Source organism: Castor canadensis, chromosome 4, assembly GCF_047511655.1.
Source record: "Castor canadensis chromosome 4, mCasCan1.hap1v2, whole genome shotgun sequence".
NCBI classification, from domain to species: domain Eukaryota; kingdom Metazoa; phylum Chordata; class Mammalia; order Rodentia; family Castoridae; genus Castor; species Castor canadensis.
The window spans coordinates 113,035,834-113,057,967 of NC_133389.1; the positions used below are offsets into that span (position 1 = coordinate 113,035,834).

Here is a 22,134-nt window from a genome sequence, read left to right on the forward strand (position 1 = left end):
TCAATGGTAGAGTACTTGCTGGTAGAGTACTTGGTTTAGCGCAGAGTAAAGTCCTGAGTCCGATTTTTAAGACCTCCCCTCCCTCTTCCCCCGAAAAAAAAAGGTAAAGGCAAATTTAGTTTCTCTGATGCATTAGAAATTGAAAAACCTTTTCATACAGGCACACACATGATTGATTGTGTAAAGAGCTTTACCTGCTTCAGGTAAAAGCAGGCATAGAAATACATTATATTTGTTATCAGTGTTTAAAGAGAGGAAGCTTTTAAACTGGTAATCTTTCATAGTTGAAAATAGAAACTGTTTTGACCACAGTGCATTCTGTGCAGTCTTTACCCTCTACTATTATATAAGAAGAAAGTGCTGCATTCGGTGTCTTTATTTGTCACTGAAGAGTGTAGGCTGGGGGATTAAGTATCTTACCTTAATTCTAATGTATATTATTTTTGGAGGGAGATAGGGGAAACTGGGTAGTGATGAAAACCATAAGAGAAGAAAGTAGAGGCAGCTGGTATTCAATCAGAAAGAAAATCATATGCATTATTCCTGCATTTACAAGCTGAGTAAGCCAAAGTAATTCTGTGAACCGTCCTGACATAATGTAAGCTTAAAGAAACAGCTAAAATTGAGTTTAATAAAAACTTTATGACTTTGAATATTTGAATTAAGTCTGTATTAAACCACAATTGCAGTTTTCTTTGCTTTCTGATCTATACAAATTAGCAAAGTAAGTTTAATTTAAAAATTTGAAATTCACTTAAACTAATTTTTTTAAGTCCAGTTATTGCCAACTTTTAAACTGAATAATTTCCATTTTGTTAGAGATCTATTTAAATAGATTTTCATACCCTGCATGATGCCAGCGATCTGGTAAATCGAACTCCTTACCTGACTCCTTTGAAATATTAAGATATTTTGAGGACGCTCTATATTCTGTTTCTTTCTGTTTTTTAATTTAGAGGTAACTTGTTACCTTGCTTAATTCTAATGAGGACAACATATCTTTATTCTTTTAGAGATTAAGTAGATGTTATATAGGTTATTCTAGGGCATAAATATCCATGGAATTGTATGTCACTTTGGGAAGTTGCCTTCACACCTTCAGTGTACTGGGAGAAAATTACTCCTTGTAATTGTGTTAAATGGTTCTGTAGTGCCCTTTCTGTACTGAAGGGGGAAGAGGAATCTGAAACATAACACCAGTTTACTAGCTGTGTTTGAAGAATTAAATAACCATTTCCTGGCCAGACTTTACAGATAGCTGTAAACACAAAGGAAGAAAAGAAGTAAAACTTTAGATACAGGGATGTCAGGCTTTATATACTGCCAGGAAGTGGTATTAGACTTCAGCAGATCATTTTGGTACCCAAGAAATAACAGGTTCTTTCAGGGTGAGGAGAATGGGGACTCAGTCGCCAAGAGCAACAGTTAATGTGCTCAGTGCCTCACAGCATTCAGATGGCTTCACATTGCCACTTTCATAATTAAGGGAACCATTGTAATCTTCTGGGGCTATGTTACCATTGCTACCTTGGGGGTGTTACATGATGGTACTTGTCAATTAAACTTAGAACTGCTTCAGACTTCCATTGGCCTAAATTTTTTTTTCTTTTCATTATTTAGATTTACTTTTATGTGATATGCCAATAAATGTTGACTACCTTACTGATCATTTTACTATTTATAGTCTTGATAACATTATAGTTTATTATGACTCAACATAATGGTTCATTGCAGATGATAAAATGTCATTAGGGATTGAACTATAAATATTTAATGCTATAAGATCTATAAAATAAAATATGAAAGTATTTGAATTTTTAATCATGTCATGTGAAGCATTTTTCATGAACTGAATAACTCTTGGTGATTGGGTGGTTCTAAAGTCCCGGTAGGCAGACAGATACATATAGCGCTCTCAAAGTCAGGAAGTTATAATGAAGTATGCAGAGAGGGGGCCAGAGAAACCAATAATTCTCTTTCTTTGATAGCCATGGTTATGTGTGATTTCTACATTTAGCCTCCATATTAAATAGAAATGTAGTAATTGCTAATATCTAAGGTATTAATCTGTTCCCCCACCCCAACACATCTGTCTGGTTGGAGGGGCAAAGAAAGCCTCTTTTCAGGGACCTAAGACAACTTATAGTTTGTGTGGGTTTTGTCATAAAAAGTGATGTATGTATGAAATTTAGGTAAGACATGAAGTTGAATTGAGGCTGTCAGAGAACTATGAGGGCTTTTGGGTCTTGGCCTGGAACTTAGAATGCAGTTTTCATAGAAATCCACAATATATTTACAAACAAACTTTTGAAACACTGAATGGGTGGTATCTGACATTCTTGTCACCTATAAGCTTTTTCTTAAATTTCAAGCATGAGAGTGGTAAAAGTATTCTGCAGCCAAAAATTAGAAGATCTACCAATAAACTGTATCACCTTGACAAACCGTTTAGCATTTGGGTAATAGCATCCTCCTTTTAAAACTGTAGGGTTTGGGCTGGTGATAGAGCTCAGTTTTTTAGTGTTTGCCTAGTATAAATGAGGCCCTGGGTTCAATCCTCATAAAACAAAAATTAAGTTAAAACCTGTATGGTTTAGATTTATGTGGTCCAATTTACATTGCAGCTCAAGGTTCCTGAAGACTTTGTTTTCAGTACTAGGATTTGAACTCAGGGTCTCACTCTTGCTAGGCAGGTACTTTACCACTTGCAACTCTGCCAGCCCTTTTTTGTGTTGCGTGTTTTTGAGCTAGGGGCTCTTGAACCTCAATCTTCCTGATCTCTGCCTTCCCAGTAGTTGAGATTACAGGTGTGAGACACAGGCACCTGGTGTTTTTTAAAATACTCAGTGTTTGTTAAGTTTCCTAAGTATGCATATACATAATCAATCTTGATCCCCCCTCATATCCCAAATCATAGCAACAAGGAAATTGGGTTTCTCTTTTGAAACTTGAACCTCCTTCATATTCATTGTAAATTCTTTTGTTTTTGTTTTTTAACAATATCATCTTGGGAAGCAAAGGGAGGGAATAAAGCATATAATGTTTTTATTTCAGTTCAAGATTAGCTGCTGTGTTTTAGGCCAGGGAAAGTCCTTGTAAATTTCACTTTGACACTAAATGAGGCTCCTGAGTATACTATTAAGTCAGTGATTTGTCATGGTTAGTGCCAGACAGGGTTCAATTCTGGCACTACTGCTAATCTCTCTGGATCTCATTTTGCTCATCTGTAAAATGGAATGATGAAAGTACCCTTCTCATATGGTGATTGTGAGGATTAAATGATTTAATACATGCAAATTGCCTACAACAGGGCTTGGCTCAGGGCCAGCACTTAATACATTTAACATGTTATTTTTCTTACACATGGTGCTTTATGATGCTTTCTACAGCATCTGCCTTTGTGGACTCAGTCAAAATGAATATGAACTTAAACTGGATACTTCAGGGAAAAAGTAAACTACTTAAAAAAGTTAAGAGTTCGATAGTTTTCAAAAGATTCTAAGGAAAAGAATACAGCAAAATTATGGACCTTTTTCAATAGGGAAGTTGTAGCTTTTTGTGGTAGGTATCAGGGACACATTAAACAACACTAACCAAAAAGTTGTAGGGGGTTTGGATAAACACACCTTAATAAACTGTTGTGTTTAAAAGATGAAGATTGTTAGTATTACTGCAGGAGGCAGAAGAAAAACCCTTGCAAAAATGTAAAAACTTCCTTTCAAAATGCGAACACAGTATTGCATTGGTAATCGTAGGTAGTATTCATTTTATACACTGTTTTTACTGGTTAATACACAAAGTGTTCGAAAGTGTTAATCATTTAATACTTGCCATTTATTCGAATACAGCTTGTAAATTAACTCCTTAAGTTTCCTTTTCTGTATGATATTAAGCACACTTTAAAGTAAACACTTGAAATTGGTCCAATACTACCAAAGCAGAAAGATTAGGAAATAGGAGGAAGTTTGGAAGATACTTGATGTAAACTAATAACCATTGGGTTAATAGATATCCAGAGGCTCTAGTTCCAGTTCTGGAATTGCCAGTAGGCAGGCGTGTCCCATGAGAAGTCATTTAACTCCTTTGGGCTTTAGTTTTCTTGCTCTCTAGAGTCTGTTCACAGCTCTTAGAATATCAAGCGTTTTCTTTCTGTTACATTTTTTCCTTTGCAAGAATGTGCTGTCTTCTCAAGAATTTAATACAATTTACCCCCTGGAACAAGGGGAAAAAATTGAAGGCGTATACCTAAAATTCTCAGCTCCTGAAAATGTAAGTGCTCAGTCCATACAAACATGTGACCTGGCTGAATCAAAGACTCTGTATCTGTTTTGGTGGTGGTGGTAGTATGGATCCAGGAGCTTCTCAAATGAGGCAGCAGTCAGCAGGGACTGAGCAAGGAGCACATATACAGGCTGCACATGACATTTGTCATGGCCCTGCCTCTGGGATTCACTTGTTAACCAATCCCCTGAGCACACTGGAGGCTTCACCCCTAATTGGGACTAAATTTTCCAGAAGCTTGATAGAAATTGGGGAAAATTTAGGGTATTATTTAGAGGGAACTAGTCTTGTTAAAACGAGGAAGCCCCACTTATCATTTGCTCAAATGATTTGATTAGTCCTCAAGGAAATTAAACAACCACAAGACAAGAGTTGTCCCTCTAAAAATGTATTTTCTATGAATACTTAATGTTCATAGAAACTCACTGGTCTGCATTTCATAATACAGTATAGATTGTTTCATTTAGCTCTTAATTTTCTTTTAGCTTTTAATTTTTACCTATGAACTATCTAATGGTATTCAGAAATTGTGGTGGATTTTAGCAGGGATGGGAGTTTTCTTGGATTTGTGTTCTTCCATAAGAAGAAAAAAATAGTTAAATTCAATGAGAATTTGCCTAGATCCTGCTCTGCATAAAGTAGGAGGAGGATATCTATAGAACTTTTACCCCCCCCCAAAAAAATATTGAGGTCGGCTATTTACCTTTGCCAACAGTAAGTACATTATTTTCAAAGGGAAAATCAATTATACTAATACTGTATGCAATATTAAATGAATTCTCAGTGTTATGATTGAAGTAAACACTTGAACAGGCCATTCTGTTTCTGTATCTTTATCAGAATCCTGAACACATGTAAAATTGAACCAGTAGTAATAATTTGCAGTGAAATGAATTATGTTTTGTTTTTGTTTGCTTGTTTTCTGACACTTGCACCCTGGACTAGGTGGAAAACAAGGTTGAATTAGTCAGAGGTAACTTATTTCTGAGTACCACTAAGGATCCAAGTGAGAGGACTACAATTAGTGCTTTAGATATTTGTTGGAGTCCTACTGTTAGTGAGGTGTTGGAGGTGTTCAGATTTAGATATCTCTTATTTTAAAAAGTCCTTCTGTTTTAGAATGATTCATTTTAGTTTATTTCATCCTACATTAATTAGTCCCCTGCTCTGTATCAGAGACTGTGCTAGGCCTCATGGGCAAAAAAGATGACTTCCTCCAGGGAATGTTACAGTCTGTGTTGGATTTGGTAATGGAATCTCTGTCTTTAAGGAATCCATGATAAATTTTACAGTCTGGTTGGGAAAGATAAGACACATAAACTGGAGAAGGAAGATTGTCCTAGAAATTTCGGTCTATAAATAAACATGTAAAATTGTTCTATATGTGTTAAGGATGAGCTGTAAAATAGCTAGGTTTTAGCTTGTACTCCTACTTGCTTAAGTGTTGACTGCTTGATACACATACAAATCTAGAGAAATGGATATGTTAGTCATTGCCATTGGCTTCTTTGAAAAAGGTCTGCATATCAAAAGATACTCTCTATCAGCAATAAGCCAGTGACTTCAAAACAGTTTTAGTTATGAACTTGATTATTTTAGTTACATCACTTGAAACACTTTACCAGATAGCCTGTGTAAAATGATTGTTCGTAATGAAAATACATTATTAGTGAGGAACTATAATTTATGCCTCAAGACTTGCCATTTTACAAAGTTCTTATATTCATTTTCTTAAACCAGTACTTTGGTATGTGCTTTGTGCTTTTTTTTAAAATCACATATGCAATTTATGTGCCTTTATAAGTCTAGACTTATTATTGAAAATATTCCCTTCCATTGTTATGAATGAACAGAAAAATGCTTTGAAAATCTTTTGTGACGTCTGCTAGAATAAATGGCCTCATTGAGTCTTACCTTTACTCTCACACTAATTTCACTGACATGAATTTTCTGCTTATTGTCTATTTATCAATGACTGTAGCAGAGTTCACTTAAAGAAGGCACTGAGTAAGGAATCAGAAAATTCAACTGGACTTCCATAAGAACTGCTTTGATTCTGGATGTACAACTCAGATGTTAAATGTCTAACTCAAACTGTCAGTGAATAAAAAATAAATGTCAGTCTAAAATCTTTAGTACATTAGCAAGTGTCATCTTACAGAATATTGTTCAGAACTCTGAATACAATTATCTATAAATGCAATATAAATCCATTAATCCATGGTGTATCGGGAGTGTGTCAGTTCCATGGGAAAATGTATCTCCTCCCCTAGGCAATTTGATGGCAAGTATTTAGGTCTTCCTGTGTGACTTAATTGTAAACCCTAATAGTTTTAGAATGAATAAATGAGTTTTGAATTACAATTTTGTAACAACTTTACCTGCTACTCTTAAGAAATTTCTGTCTAATATCCATTCCTTTCCTTTTGTAAATTGCCTTTGTAAATGGTCTTAGATCCTTAATACCATTAGTCGTGCATGTTTCAATGGAAAAACCTCATTTTTCCTTTTTAATAAATTTTCCTTTGGAGGAGATTCCAAGATGGAGGCTAGACGGAGGAAGCAGAAAGTGTGCTTCCTAAAGTAAAATCTTGGACAGATGCTGGAGATACACCTTACAGGAAAAAACTGAGAAGAGGCAAAACTTTGACTCCTCCACACCCACAGCCCACGCCTAGCATCCCCACTTCATGTTAAATGAAGAAACCAGGAGGGCTTCCCATGCGGCCAGACGCCAGCTCCCAGACCACTTGGAAAGACACAGACCACAAGGTGAGCTAAGCGGCACACGGTACTCCCACAGAAAACCCTGGGCCAGATCAGCATAGCCCCTGGACAGACCGGCCCCCAGGGAAAAAAAAGAAACTGAATAATAAGTAATAAAAAAGATATGTAGAAAAGAGGGCGGGGCGCCCTGGGCACTGAAGAGGAGGGGAGAGGAAATCCTTCACGGAACTGTAAATAAATAAGCCAGCCTGAGAAGGCAGGAACAGCAGCACATGCTCAGCAACCAGGAGCAGGAAACCTTGTAAAAGTGGCGGTGGGAGGAAAACTCCACAAGAGAGGGGGGAAGGCCCACTTCCCACGTGAACTGTAAATAAACATGCCGGCCTGAGAAAGCTGGTGCAGTGTCACCTCTCCCGGTGTGCTTGGAAAGGGGAAAGCTTGTAGCAGTGGCTGTTGCGCCAGGAGAATTCTAAGTAAACAAAGCCTGAAGGGCCTAGATGTGTGTTAAGCTCACCCCTGAGATCTGCAAAATAAAGCCTCCAGCAACAGCAGGCTGACAGCAGTGGGTAGGTGAGCCGCAGCCTCAGATAGTCATTCACAGAACTGTCTCCAGACACTTTTTTTTTTCTCTTTTCCTATGATGAGACAACAACCAAACTACATCTCCATGCTAAAAAACTTACTGAAAATGTATTGCATTTGAACTTCGTACTCTTTATGGTGTTTATTGGTTTGGTTTGGGTTGGTTTGGGTTTTTTTGGTTTTTTTCCCCTTTGATAAGACAACGACAGAACTACTTCTGAGACACCATCTCCAAGATTGGAGGCTGAGGGACTAACACCAAAATTATTAAGACTGACACTTTATTGCATTTGAACTTGGAGATTTTTTTTTTCAATCCTCTCTGTCTTTCTAATGCCTGTTTAGCTTACTGTGGATTAATACACTATCTCTCCCTGTTTATATCTCTGAAACTTTTTTGTTTCTTTGTTTTTTTTCTTTACTTCTTTGTTTTTCCCTTTTTCTTTCACTTCTTTGCTTTCCCTCTCCTCTCACCCTTCCATCCCAAATATCACTATTACAAGCCAGAAAATACTTAATTGCACACAGTACAGGGACAATAACAACACCAAGGGCAATGATGGGAAGTAGAAAAAAACAGGGAAACCAGTTTCCCCACAGGAAAAAATTAGTACAGGAACCAGAGGGGAATGAAGAAAACAGGTACTCAGATCCAGACTCCAACAAAATAAAGATAAACTATGCCAAAGAACCCAATGAAGCTCACAAGAATAATCTAAAAGAAGACATACTACAGGTACTCAATGAGAATTTTATAGAGATGATACTGGATATGGTCAACCAAAATGTACAGGAGACACTCAAGAAATTCCAAGACAACAAAAATAGAGAATTTGAAAAAGCACAAGAAGAAATAAAAGAAACCGTAGAAGCACTGTATAAATACCAAAGTGACCCAAACACAATTAATAAAGAGATAAATGAACTCAAATGAAAATAGACAACATTAAAGAGGAAACGACTCAGGATCTGGAAAACCCCACAAAATAGAATGAAACAGAATTGCAAAACAAAATGGAAGAATAGAACAAATAAGACAGAATCTCAGAACTCGAAGATAAAATGGTAATTAAAGGAAAAACCAAAGAACTATTAAACAACTCAAGACCTGTGAAAAGAAAATGCAAGAACTCACTGACTCCATCAAAAGACCAAACCTGAGAATCATGGGCATTGAAGAAGAAGAGGTGCAGGGAAAGGGAATGCATAATATATTCAACAAAATAATAATAGATAATTTCCCAAATCTAGAGAAATCTATTCCCATACAGGTGCAAGAGACCTCCAGAACACCAAACAGACCAGAACAAAATAGAACTAACCACGGCATGTTATCATTAAAACAACAAACAGAGACCCAAGAAAGAATATTGAAGGCTGTAAGAGAGAAAAAACAAATAACATACAAAGGTAAACCCATCAAAATCACAGCAGACTTCTCAGAGAAACATTAAAAGCAAGAAGAGCTTGGGGTGAGGTCTTCCACGCACTGAATGAAAATAACTTCAACTCTAGGATACTCTACCCAGCAAAACTGTCATTCAAGATAGATGGAGCAATAAAAGTCTTCCATGATACACAGAAACTGAAACAATGTGTGACCACAAAGCACCACTACAAAAGATTCTTCAAGGGTTTCTGCACACAGAAAGTGAAACCCAACATAACCATGAAAGGGTAGGCAGCACCAAACTACAGGAAAAGAAAAAGCAAGAAAGTAGAGCGTAACCTCAACTTAGATACATAAAACCAAACCTTCAACCAACTAAGACAACTAAATGACAGGAATCACCACATAACTATCAGTACTAACAATGTTAACGGACTTAATTCACCCATCAAAAGGCACTGTTTGACGAAATGGATTAAAAAGGAAGATCCAACAATTTGTTGCTTACAGGAGACCCATCTCACCAACAGAAATAAGCATAGGCTTAGGATGAAAGGCTGGAAGAAGATTTACCAAGCCAATGGCCCCCCAAAACAGGCAGGAGTAGCACTACTTATCTCTGACAAAGTAGACTTCAAACCTACATTGATCAAATGAGATAAAGAAGGACATTATACTAATAAAGGGGAAAATAGACCAAAAGGAAAGGACAATTATCAACCTATATGCCCCCAATGTCGACGCACCCAATTTCATCAAACATACACTGAAGGACCTAAAAGATTTATTAACTCCAACACAGCTGTCGTGGGAGACTTTAACACCCATTATTAGCAATAGATAGGTCATCTAAACAAAAAATCAATAAAGAAATCCTAGATTTAAAATATACCATAGATCAAATGGACCTAGTTGTTATCTACAGAACATTTCATTCTTCTCAGCAGCCCATGGAACCCTCTCCAAAATAGATCATATCCTAGGGCACAAAGCAGGCCTCAGCAAATATAAGAAAATAGAAATTATACCATGCATTCTATCTGATCACAATGCAATAAAACTAGAACTCAACAACAAAAGTAAAGACAAAAAACACGCAGACAGCTGGAAACTGAATAACTCATTGCTTGACGAACAGTGGGTCATTGATGGAATCAAAGAGGAAATTAAAAAGTTCCTGGAAGTCAGTGAAAATGAAAACACAACCTACCAAAACAAATAGAAAGAAATAATAAAAATAAGAGCTGAAATCAATGAAATAGACACCAAAAAAACCATACAACGAATTAATGAAACAAAAAGTTGGTTCTTTGAAAAAATAAACATGATCGACAGACCCCTGGCAAACCTGACTAAAATGAAGAGAGAAAAAACCCAAATTAGTAGAAGGAGAGCAAACAACAAACACCATGGAAGTCCAGGAAATCATCAGAGACTACTTTGAGAACCTATATTCAAATAAATTTGAAAATCTTAAAGAAATGGATAGATTTCTAGATACGTATGATCATCCAAAACTGAACCAAGAGGATATTAATCACCTGAATAGATCTATAACACAAAATGAAATTGAAGCAGCAATCTAGAGTCTCCCAAAAAAGAAATGTCCAGGACCTGATGGATTCTCTGCTGAATTCTATCAGACCTTTAAAGAAGAACTCATACCAACCCTCCTTAAACTGTTCCACGAAATAGAAAGGGAAGGAAAACTTTGTGAATATTTCAAGTTTCTTACTTTGGAGATTTGTTATTAATTTCTGGTGAACAAAAAAAGAGTTGTTTTCTCTTGTAAAACCACAGTAGTACCCCAATTTTCACTACTAGTCATTTGTTTCAATTTTAAATTAAAGAAGAGGATGTCTTAAGAATTAATGTCCATCCTGATGGATTCTCTGCTGAATTCTGTGAGACCTTTAAAGAAGAACTGATACCAACTCTCCATAAACTGTTCCACGAAATAGAAAGGGAAGGAAAACTGCCTAACACATTTTATGAAGCCAGTATTACACTTACCCAAAACCAAGCAAAGATGCCTCCAAAAGGGAGAACTATAGGCCAATCTCCTTAATGAACATTGATGCAAAAATCCTCAACAAAATAATGGCAAACCAAATTCAAGAACACATCAAAAAGATCATTCACCACGACCAAGTAGGCTTCATCCCAGGGATGCAGGGATGGTTCAACGTATGAAAATCAATAAATGTAATAAAACACTTTAACAGACGCAAAGACAAAATCCACTTGATCATTTCAATAGATTCAGAAATAGCCTTTGATAAGATCCAACACCATTTCATGATAAAAGGTCTAAGAAAACTAGGAATAGAAGGAAAGTACCTCAACATCATAAAAGGTATATATGACAAACCTACAGCCAGCATTGTACTTAATGGAGAAAAGCTGAAACCATTCCCTCTAAAATCAGGAACTAGACAAGCATGCCCACTATCTCCACTCCTATTCAACATAGTACTGGAAATCCTAGCCAGAGCAATTAGGCAAGTAGAAGGAATAAAAGGAATACAAATAGGTAAAGAAACTGTCAAAATATCCCTATTTGCAGACTATATGATCCTATACCCTAAAGACCCAAAAAACTCTACTCAGAAGCTTCTGGACATCATCAATAGCTACAGTAAGGTAGCAGGATATAAAATCAACATAGAAAAATCATTAGCATTTCTATACACTAACAATGAGCAAACTGAAAAAGAATGTATGAAAACAATTCCATTTACAATAGCCTCAAAAAAAAGGTTAACATCAGATCAAAGGCAAACACAACAAAGGGATTGGACTTTGATCACATGATAACGTGAGAGCATACAAGGGAGGTATGAGGATAGGTAAGACACCTAAAAAATTAGATAGCGTTTGTTGCCCTCAATGCAGAGAAACCAAAGCAGACACTTTAAAGCAACTGTGGCTAATAGGAGAAGGGGACCAGGAACTAGAGAAAAGGTTAGTTCAAGAAGAATTAACTTAGAAGGTAACACCCACGCACAGGAAATCAATGTGAGTCAACTCCCTGTATAGCTATCCTTATCTCAACTAGCAAAAACCCTTGGTCCTTCCTATTATTGATTATACTATCTCTTCAAAATTGGAGATAAGGGCAAAATAGTTTCTGTGGGGTAGCAAGGGGTAAGGGGGGGAAGGGGGGAGCGGGGAGGGGAGGGAGGGACATGGGGAAGGGGGGAGAAATGACCCAAACATTGTAAGCATGTGTGAATAAAATAAAAACTAAAAAAATTTTTAAAAATTTTCCTTTGTTACCCAGTTTCCTAGATAACGATTCATTATATCAAACTCCCTAGTAACATCATTAATTAGAAAAATTTAATCAGATTGATTCATATTCATTTTAACTTCATGGTCTGGATTATAACCAAGATGACTTTAGATAATGCCTTTTTTGTTTTGTTTTTGCGATACTGGGGTTTGAACTCAGGGCCTGAGTCTTGAGCCACTCCACTAGCCCTTTTTTTTAGAAGGATTTGCCTGTACTGGCTTTGAACTGAGATCCTTCTGATTGCTGCCTCCTGAGTAGCCAGGATTACAGCTGTGAACCACCAGTGCCTGGCTCATAACATCAGCTAGCCAGGCTTTGAAAATTAACACATGTGAACTTTCCACATCCTTGCCTTTTGTGAGTTAGTATAGGTTGAGTATCTTTTATTTGAAATGCTTGAGACCAAGCATTTTTTTTTGGTGGGAGGCGGATTTTGCAGTATTTGCATAGAGTTTACCAGTTGAACATCCCTAATTCAAAAATGCAAAAATCAGAAATGTTCCAATATCTGAAACTTTTGAATGCTGATATCACACTCAAAGGGTTTCAGGTCTTGGATTTTGCTCTTTCAGATTAGGAGTGCTCGATCTGTAATACCTTTTGTGATCAGTTGAAGGGTTGAAGTCAAAATTAATTTATAGTGAATAAAGTGTTTTTGAAAGGAAAATTTTATTAAAATACTAATAGTATTAGTCATACTATAATTTCATAAATGTTAAGAATAATAAAATGGGAAATTTGCTTCGTGTGGTGTAGTAATCCCAGCTACTAGGGGAGGCAGAGGTAGGAGGATTGTGGTCTGAGGTGGCCCAGGCAAAAAGTGCAAGACACTAGAAAAATAACCAAAGCAAAAAGTGCTGGAGGTATGGACAGGTGATAAAGTTTTTGCTAGGGCCCTGATTTCAGACCCCAGTACCAACATTAGGTAGGTAGGTAGGTAGGTAGGTAGGTAGGTAGGTAGGTAGCTAGATAGATAAACTTTAAAATGGGAAATTTCATATCATGTTTTGATCTAGTTGGTAAACTAAAACTTTGGTTTTAAAAGTATGTACTTGGAAATATTCTTACACAGTTTAGTGTCATTCCCCTCCAATAATCACTGGCCTTGAACTTGCCATTCTCCTGCCTCATCCTTCTGAGTGCTGGGATTGCAGGAGTGAGTCACCATGTCCAGCTAAATTATAATTTTTTTACCTAACAGTTTTATTGAGAGATGTAGTGTGCCCTTTACCCAGTTCTCCCAGTGTTACATTTTGGTAAATTATAATACAATGTTACAACCATGATATTGACATTGACCCAATCAAGATACTAAACATTTCCATCATCAGGAAGGCCGTTCATATGGCCTCTTTATAGCCATGTTCCCACATCTGTGCTTACCCTCTCCTTTATCCTTCGCAACCATTAATTGTTCCTCATGTTCATAATTTTGCCATTTTTAAGGACATTATATAAATAAAATCATATAGCATATAATTTTGGAATTTTTGCTACTTAATATAACTGTTTAGATGTTTATCCAGGTTGCTGCATGTATCAATAATCTGTTTAGTTACTGTAAAGTATTCCATGTGGATGTACATAGTTTAAGCCACTCAGTTGGTTTTAATTTCTACCTATTACAAACTGATCTGATACTAATATTTATGTACAGGCTTTTGTACTATTAAGAATTGACATTGTTCTGGGGGAAAATGCCCACAAATGCAATTTATTTATTAAATTACAAATTTTTAAAGTTTATTTAAACTTTATAGTGAATTACATCAGCCCTCAGTAATTTAGTCATTATTATTATCACTTTTTGGTGGAACTGGGGAGTAAATTTGGGGCTTTGTGTTTGCAAAGCAACTGTTCTACTGTTTGAGCATTGCCTCTAGTCCATTTTGCTCTGGTTATCTTGAAGATAGAATCTTGAGAACTATTTGCTTGGACTGGCCTTGAACTGCAGCTCTTCCCATCTCAGCCTCTTAAGTAGCTAGGATTATAGATGTGAGCCATTGGTTCCCAGCTGGTCGTTATTATTGATGTGTTGGTTAGCCAAGATAAAAGTTTTAAATGTTAGATTTATAGATTTATAGCTTTGGAAAATGATAAAACTTATCTGTGAAGTCTTTTTTTTTATCTTTTGTTACTAAGTATTTTGTAAATACTACTTTTTAAGAATTTACCTTTTTTTTTTTTTTTTTTGGAAAAAACCCATAATTGACTTTAAGTGGAATTCATGAAACTGATTTGTAGGTTGAGTTCAGGGTTTGTTTGGTTGGTTCTGTTATTTTTTCTTTGTTTTAGATAGCAGATATATTTAATTTCTTATAACAGTACCATATATTGAGATGTAATTTTAAATTTTGGCTCTTTCAGAATTTTACCTAAATATAAATAAATATAGGTAATGTTCTACCAAAAAAAAAAAAATGACCTGTCCCCACCCAAAAAATGTTTGTAATGTTACCAGACTAATAGGCAGTGTAGAGGTATAAAAGGAAGATAGTATTCTCATGTGTGACTGGAATCAATCCAGTTGTCAGGTGGAACTCAGGTGACATAGCTAATACTTTTAAAGTCCAGGCCTCCTCTTGTTTCCTGAAAGAAAACATACTTTCTGAAGCATGATTTTCTTATCCTGCTCAACTCACTCCATTTGCATGGTATTTGTACACACTTTATGCCAGAGAAAAACGTTGAAATCATATGTGGCCTAAATAAAATCTTCATTATTGATAGTTTGATTAGTTTTTATTAATCTCTTACCTACCTTGGATATCAAACATGTTTATTTTCTAGTTTTGGATAATGTCAGATTTAACTGGTTTTATACTTTGTTCTGTATTGCTTATGTTCATTCTAATAATTTTTATTATCAATAGTCCAGTCTTCTGAAATTATAGCTGAGATGATAAATGTTAATTCTACAAACAATCCTAAAATACAGCTATGCAGTAACATTTCTTTTGTTTGGTTGGTTTTTTTGGTGGTATTGGGGTTTGAACTCAGGACCTCATGCTTGCTAGACAGGCACTCTACCACTTGAGCCACTCTGCCTGCCCAGCATTTTTCTTTAATGTTGTGCTTTTAAGGATTTGGTCCTATTTCTATATCTGCATGATGTAACCTTAGCATCTTTTAATTTCACAGAAATATGATCTTCCCAACAGGATGTATAATTCCTCAAGGCTTTTCTGTAGGTATTTAGTATGTCATTCTCTGCCTAGTGAGCTGTCGTTTTTCTTCAAGGTCTAACTCAAATCATCCATCCTATGTGAAGCCTTCCTTGACTCTTCCATCTACCCTCCCACAGATTTAAACCTTTCTCTTGTCTGTGCTTTGCACATAACTCTGCTATAAGCACTTGTCATGTTGTGTTGTCTTTGTTTATTTGTTTTTCTGGCTGTGTTGAGAGTCTTCCCAGGTTAGAACTATGTCATACCCATCCTTGTAGTTCCCTCACCTAACAGTGTTCTTGACATATAGCAAGCACCAGATGCTTTGTTTACAACCTCATTTGTCACTCTCTGTTCTTACTGTCAGTGACTCCCCATTGTTTACCCTGTAGGATCATATCCAAACTCCTTTCTTATCATTTAAGGCCCTTCATAATCAAACTCTAATTACTTCCTGAAACTTCCTCATCAGCAAAACTAGTCTCTACTAGTTCCCCTCTCTCCACGCTGTATTCAAATCTTGTCAGTCCTCCATGACCCAGATCCAATCCTTCCTCTTTTATGTGATCTTCTCAAACCACTCTGGCCAACACTGATCTTTCTTTCCTTTTGATCCCAGTGTCTTTACTTACTCCCTGGCTTTTAATTATAAACTTACCACTGGAGTTTTCTATTGTATTATGCTTTTAATTTCTATTGGTTAACTTTTCTCTTTGCTATTTCCTTAAGTAGATTATATTCTGTTGAGAGAAGGGTTCTTATTTTATACATTTCTATTCCAAGTGGCACATTTTATATTGAGATCACTCAATAAATAGAGATGTGCCAGCTATGGTTGCCCATTCCTCTAATTGCAGCTACTCAGGAGGTCGAGGCAGAAGGATCGAGTGTTCTAGGTCAAGGACTGGAAGTGTTCAAGTCTTGGAGCACTTAAAGGTTCTGAGTTCAAACCCTGGTTCTGCCTCTGCCACCCAAAGTAAAAAATAGAGAGTTACAGGCCAGCTTGGGTATAATTAGTGAGACCCTGTCTCAAAAAACAAAAGGGCTATGGATGCAGCTTAGGGTTCAATTCCCAGTACCACAAAAACAAACCAAGAAACAAACAAGTATCTGTTGGAAATGTTGGTGGCCAAGTTCAACACCTAATAAAATCTTACTGAAATGTACAAAAAAGGGTGGTTTTGAGCTAGGGTTGTGGCTCAAGTGGTAGAGCACCTGCTTTGCAAGTGTGAGGCCTTGAGTTCAAACCCAGGTCCCACCAAAAAAAAAAAAAAAAGTGGTTTCTCATTTCTCCTTAGTTATTTGTCATGTGTCAGTCTTTGGAGACCTCACACCAAAAAAGGTGTATTCCATGTGAGGTTTTGCTTCTCCAAGTTGTTACCTTTTATTTTTATATTGCGCTGTCCCATTTTGAAAGAGTGAAAATGATACCTAAGAAAACAAAATTATTTTCTTGAAATTTTTATTTTAACAAGGAGGACATAAAATGAAACATACAAGATGTATGTTTCTGAAGCTACAGAGTTGTGTTGTTCCATATGGTATCATTAATGTAACCTTAGCATCCTCTTTATTTTTATATTTAAATTAAAAATACAGTTCCTTATTTGTACTAGCCAGATTTTAAGTGATAAGTAGCAACACACTATAGAAGTTCTACTGAGAGTGAAATAAACCTGGAGCCAGTTATAAATAAAACAAATAATTGTAGACGGTTTTAGAGTAACCAAAATCACATAGCTTTGTAACTCTAAAGCATTATAATAAGGTTCATTTCATCCTTCCTGGAACTGTGAAATAAGTAGCATGCTACCTTCATTTCACAAGCAAGGAGATTCTAGTTAAAAGTCACAGTGAGGGATAAAAATTTGGTAACTCTTAAAGGATATTAAAATTTACCATAAGTTTATTTCATATTTTAGTCCTCTACATGGAAACAAAATAGTTGTTATTTAGCAGGAAATGGGAGGATAAATCCTCTTTTTCTATACTCATATCATTTCTGACATCTAACGTGTGGGGTTTCTCCTCCTTTTAAGCATCTCTAGCTCTCTAGACACTAGTCTGTGTTCTGCAATTCAGAAAGATGCTTAGCATCCTGGAAGTTCTAAGGGTTTTAGAAGTTCTGTGTCATGAACCATGGACCCAGACCAAATATTATAACAAAAAATACCCTTAACCACCTCTGTCACTTAGAAAGTTATAAGAGTTCAGGAAGCTCTGGGCCAAGAACTGGGAGCAGAGATCAAATACATATTTCTCATTGCAAAACAAGTCATTAGTTGAATTATAGAAATTCAACTATAGAAATTCAATTATAGAAATTATAGTCATTAGTGAATTATAGAAAGTATTTGTGGTTCAAATGTATGATATTCTTGCTTTCACTTAACATCTCAATTTTAAAAAAAAAAGATTATCTTTTGGCACTTTCAATGAATTCTAGTTACCCATTGATTTCTGGGGCCCAGTTTTAGGTGTGGGAAGGGAAACAAATTAACACAGCCTACTCCCTTTGTTTTCAATGTTGTCGGTGTTATAATATCTTAGAAATTATAATGGCAAGTGTTCAATGTCTTTGGAGTATCTTAGGAGTGGAATTATAATACTAAGTGTGCTATTATAGAAATGTCATTACTTATTACAGAAAGACTTGTCTTCATCTGCATTGTAACTTTGAGTTTTTCAGTCTCTTCTTTCCTCCAGTCCATCTCTGTGCTGAGATCTATAGGGTTTAAGAGTCAGGACTTTTCCTCAAGAAGCTTTGTTAAAAATTGTCTATGAGTCTGGGGATGAAGGAGGAAAATGATTGTTCTGAACATCTTTGATTTGTAGCTTAGCTTTGGAAATTAAAATGAAAAACTACCTGGTACACAAAGTTAGGTAATCCGCATAGAAATATAATTCCTTTAGTAATCAGAATTTCACCTTCCTAACCACAAGAAAAACAAAGCATGGTCTTCGCCTTCCTTTTATTTTCTCCTTTTAATACTAGCCTTATAAGCCACACAACTATCTGGTTTTAAAATTTCCATAAACTAGCTTCAAAGCAAAAAGAAAACAAAAACTAAGACTATGAGTTGCCTTAAATGATTATATTTTATACATGTATTTTTTTTGGTGGGACTAAGGTTTGAACTCAGGGTTTCATGCTTGTAAAGTAGGTGCTCTACTGCATGAGCCACACCTCCAGGTCATTTTCCTTTGTCTGTTTTGGAAATGGGGTCTTAACTATTTGCTTGGGCTGTCCTAAAACCATTATCCTCCCAATTTCAGCCCTCCAAGTAGCTAGGATTATGGGCATGAGCCATTGGCACCTGGCTTAAATGAATATATTTTAACATTTATGCTTCTGACATTTAGAATATAACAAATACTATGGTCTTATTGTTTACTAGTTTAAAAATATTAGGTGATTGCCTTCCTCTAGGAAAAGTATAGGTTGTAATGACTGTACAGGGCCTTTCTTTTGTTGTCTGTCTGACTCAATTTGGTTGTAAAGACATCAGAACTGATAGGATCATCCTGTAGATAGTTTATTATTTTATTTTTTATGATTCATTTTAACTTCCAGTTTTGTACTGAGCTTCTTAGAGCTTATTGGAGGAAAAGGAAAAAAAAATGCTGAGGAAAAATGCATTTTCACTCTATCTTTTAGAAAGCACTTGATAAGGTATTTTTTAATTTTGGCTACATGTAGAATGAGACTGAATAATTTAGGCGTGTTTAATTTTTCAATAATCCTAAGTGTATAATGCCGTTGTTAAGTTTAATGGAGTATCTAAAAAAGGAATTACTTTTCAATGACTATATCTCCTTTTCTTTGAAATAATGCTTAATTCAGTTAATGACAGTTACTAGAAGAAAGAAATTATCCTGATCTTGTAACTATGAATAAGACTGGAGAAATATTAAAACAGGCATTCATTGATATTTTAGTTGGATGTTACTGCTTATGTCAAATCAACTAGAAGAGATGAGTCTCACTTCTAGTATCTCTTCTCTCATATGTGTGATGAGCCTCTCTTACTGCAGTGATGTGCACAATTTGAAATAAAGCACAATCCTTCATGTCAGCACTTGAAGGCTTTTTTTGACAGTGAACAAAATGTTAGACATTTCAGTGTGAATAGCTCTCATGATCCAGAAAATACGAGCAGACAATTTAATTGTTCTTGACTGTAAAAATTAAATGTGATACTAAATTTAATCCAGGGATCTATTCATGGAGGGTTTTCCCCTGATTTTAAACAAAAATTAAACTTGCATGCCTAAGCATCCACACTGATTCAAAAGAAAATTCGTGCTTAGTGATTCATCACCAATCCTTATATTCTGATTTCTCTTCTGTTCTTTGGCTTTCCTCACTCCATCCATTAGCATGGTCAGGACTTCTCTATCTTAAAACTTATTTTTCCACCAAACCTCCTTCTTGATCCAGAATTCTTTTTCCTGAACTCTAAGGCCCTGAGAGATTTCTCCCTTCATGGTGGCTCCACACAGTTTGTTGAGGAGAGGCTTAGGCCCCTGGCTTTGCTAAAGGGTGGAACCAGGGCATTGAAATGTGTATGTAACAAGAATGCTGTTTTTAACTTCATTCTTAAAATTGAATGGCTTAGAGATACCAATAGAAATTCCCACCACCTTAGGATTTCACCTGTGCCCTGTGGAACAAGGTGAAAGCTGTTTGTGTTGTTTTTTGCTCTGTCTCCAGCTGTTTGAAGCTTTCATTCCATAGCTGAGACAGGACAGAAGGATCCTGCCTGGATTTCTTTTCTGTCCCACAGTTGGCTGTTCTCCCCTCCCCAGGCCTGAACCTTGTTGGAAGGACTTCGTTTGTGGCACTCTGACCCAGTCTTTTCTTATTAGCACTTTTTTTTTTTTTTTTTTTGGCAGTACTCGGGCTTGAACTCAGGGCCTACACCTTGAGCCACTCCACCAGCCCTATTTTTGTGAGGGTTTTTTTCAAGATAGGGTCTTGCGAACTGTTTGCCCAGACTGGCTTCAAACCTTGATCCTCCTGAGAGCTCTGCCTCCTGAGTAGCTAGGATTACAGGCATGAGCCAGTGGGCCCCAGCCAGCACCTGGCCTTTTTTATTAGCATCTTGTTAAGTCCTTGTAAAAGAGATTGAGGTAATTATGAATTTACCTCTTTGAAAATAGTGAACCAGCACGTTGTATGGTATTTTTTTGTTCTTGTTATTATCATCAGGGTGTGATTTCTTTACCTTCTTCTCCTTTCTTCGATTTTTTCCTTTCTGTTTCTTTTCTTTCTTTTTTCTCCTTCCTTCTTTCCATCTTCCCTCCCTCTTTTCCTCCCTCCCTCCCTCTCTCTGTTCTTCCTTCCCTCCCTTCTTTCTTTTTCTTTCTTTCAATTCAGACAGGATCTTGCTATGTTGCCAGGCTGGCCTTGAACTTGTGATCCTCCTGCCTCAGCCGCTTGAGTGATGGGATTATAGACATGCCCAAACACACCTCACTTTTGCTCTTCCTTTCTAGCAGAGGAACTGTTGTGTACTTTTACAGTTGCTTTGAAGAAGCCATCTTTCTATTTGAAATGCCAAGAACTCCTGGCCCATTTTTAAAATGATTTTGTGTGAGTTTTTTACATCTTGTGCATGTGCTATTTCTCACTAAATCTGGACTTAAAACTCATTTTATTCCTTCTTTACTCTAAGTTGATGTGGAAGAGGCATTTAGGAGCCATGTGGTGGTCTCCCACATGACTAGGTTGAGTGGAAGGAAACAATGGTAGGTATGTTGCATCTTTGGAATTTGGCTACTTACATCATTTTTGTCATCTAGTCTCTAAGGCACATCGGAGTATAAGAGCTAAAAACTAGTAACACTTGAGTCTTGCCTGAAGTCTGGCACCATCTTAACATTCCCAAATACTATATAGGTTACAAAAGATACATTGATATCCTTGACAGTTATCTTTTCATTAATTAAGTTTTGTATTTGATTTTAGGTTTTAATTGTGCAGATTCCTTTCTGGTCCATATATACATGTTTTTAAATTTTAGGAAGGGACTGGGTGGGGGGAACCCCATGAACAAATGTTATAGAATCCAGATGTAGCTCAAGATTTGACATTCACATTTTTTTTAAGGAATAAAAGTATTTTGCACTTTCAAAGTGTACCATTTTCTAAAAAGCAAATACAAGACATGGTTTTCCTGAATGACTGAACTGTTCAGTATAAAATTAATCAATGAATTTACCCCTAAATCAGTGATTCTTGGAGAAGGGAGATAGCCGATCCATGCTACCTACCTGGTCAACTTTTTTAAAAAGCTTCTTTAATGATCCAGACAAACCCTGCCATAACAGTATTAATAAAGTCACCAAAACAAAGCTAGCCAGCCACAAATTCCAGGAGTCTGATTGCAAGTTTGATTATAATGTATATGAATATTTCATATATATGATTTCACATTGTCCAAATTTGTCTAATTGTGGAGCACTTTATTACAAAGTTTTGCTATAATTTGTTCATTACATAGTCTTCCCTTCCTAGGTATGAGTTGTACCTACCCTGAATTTGTTGGTGACTAGAAACAAATTCAGGACAGAAATTAGTCAATATTGTCTATTAGTTATTGTAGCAAAATAAAGCAATAGAACCAAGATAAGTAACTACATTGCCAAAAATCTTAAGTGCTGCTGCTTAGATACCTCTGACTTAGGAA

The 22,134-nt window shown here is 36.2% G+C and overlaps 1 protein-coding gene across 10 annotated transcripts in view; it reads left to right on the forward strand.

Annotated features, from left to right (window-relative positions):
- Pkp4 (plakophilin 4) overlaps positions 1-22,134 on the forward strand; it is a 243,636-nt gene that overhangs the window by 2,579 nt on the left and 218,923 nt on the right. For 6 of the 10 annotated variants that reach the window (XM_074070848.1, XM_074070847.1, XM_074070852.1 and 3 more), the window contains exon 2: positions 6,813-7,053. The exons of the other annotated variants lie outside the window; for them this stretch is intronic. In XM_074070848.1, the coding sequence (XP_073926949.1) occupies positions 6,972-7,053 (82 nt within the window). In that variant the 5' untranslated portion in view covers positions 6,813-6,971. The remainder of the gene's footprint in view (positions 1-6,812; positions 7,054-22,134) is intronic. 10 annotated transcript variants of the gene reach the window in all.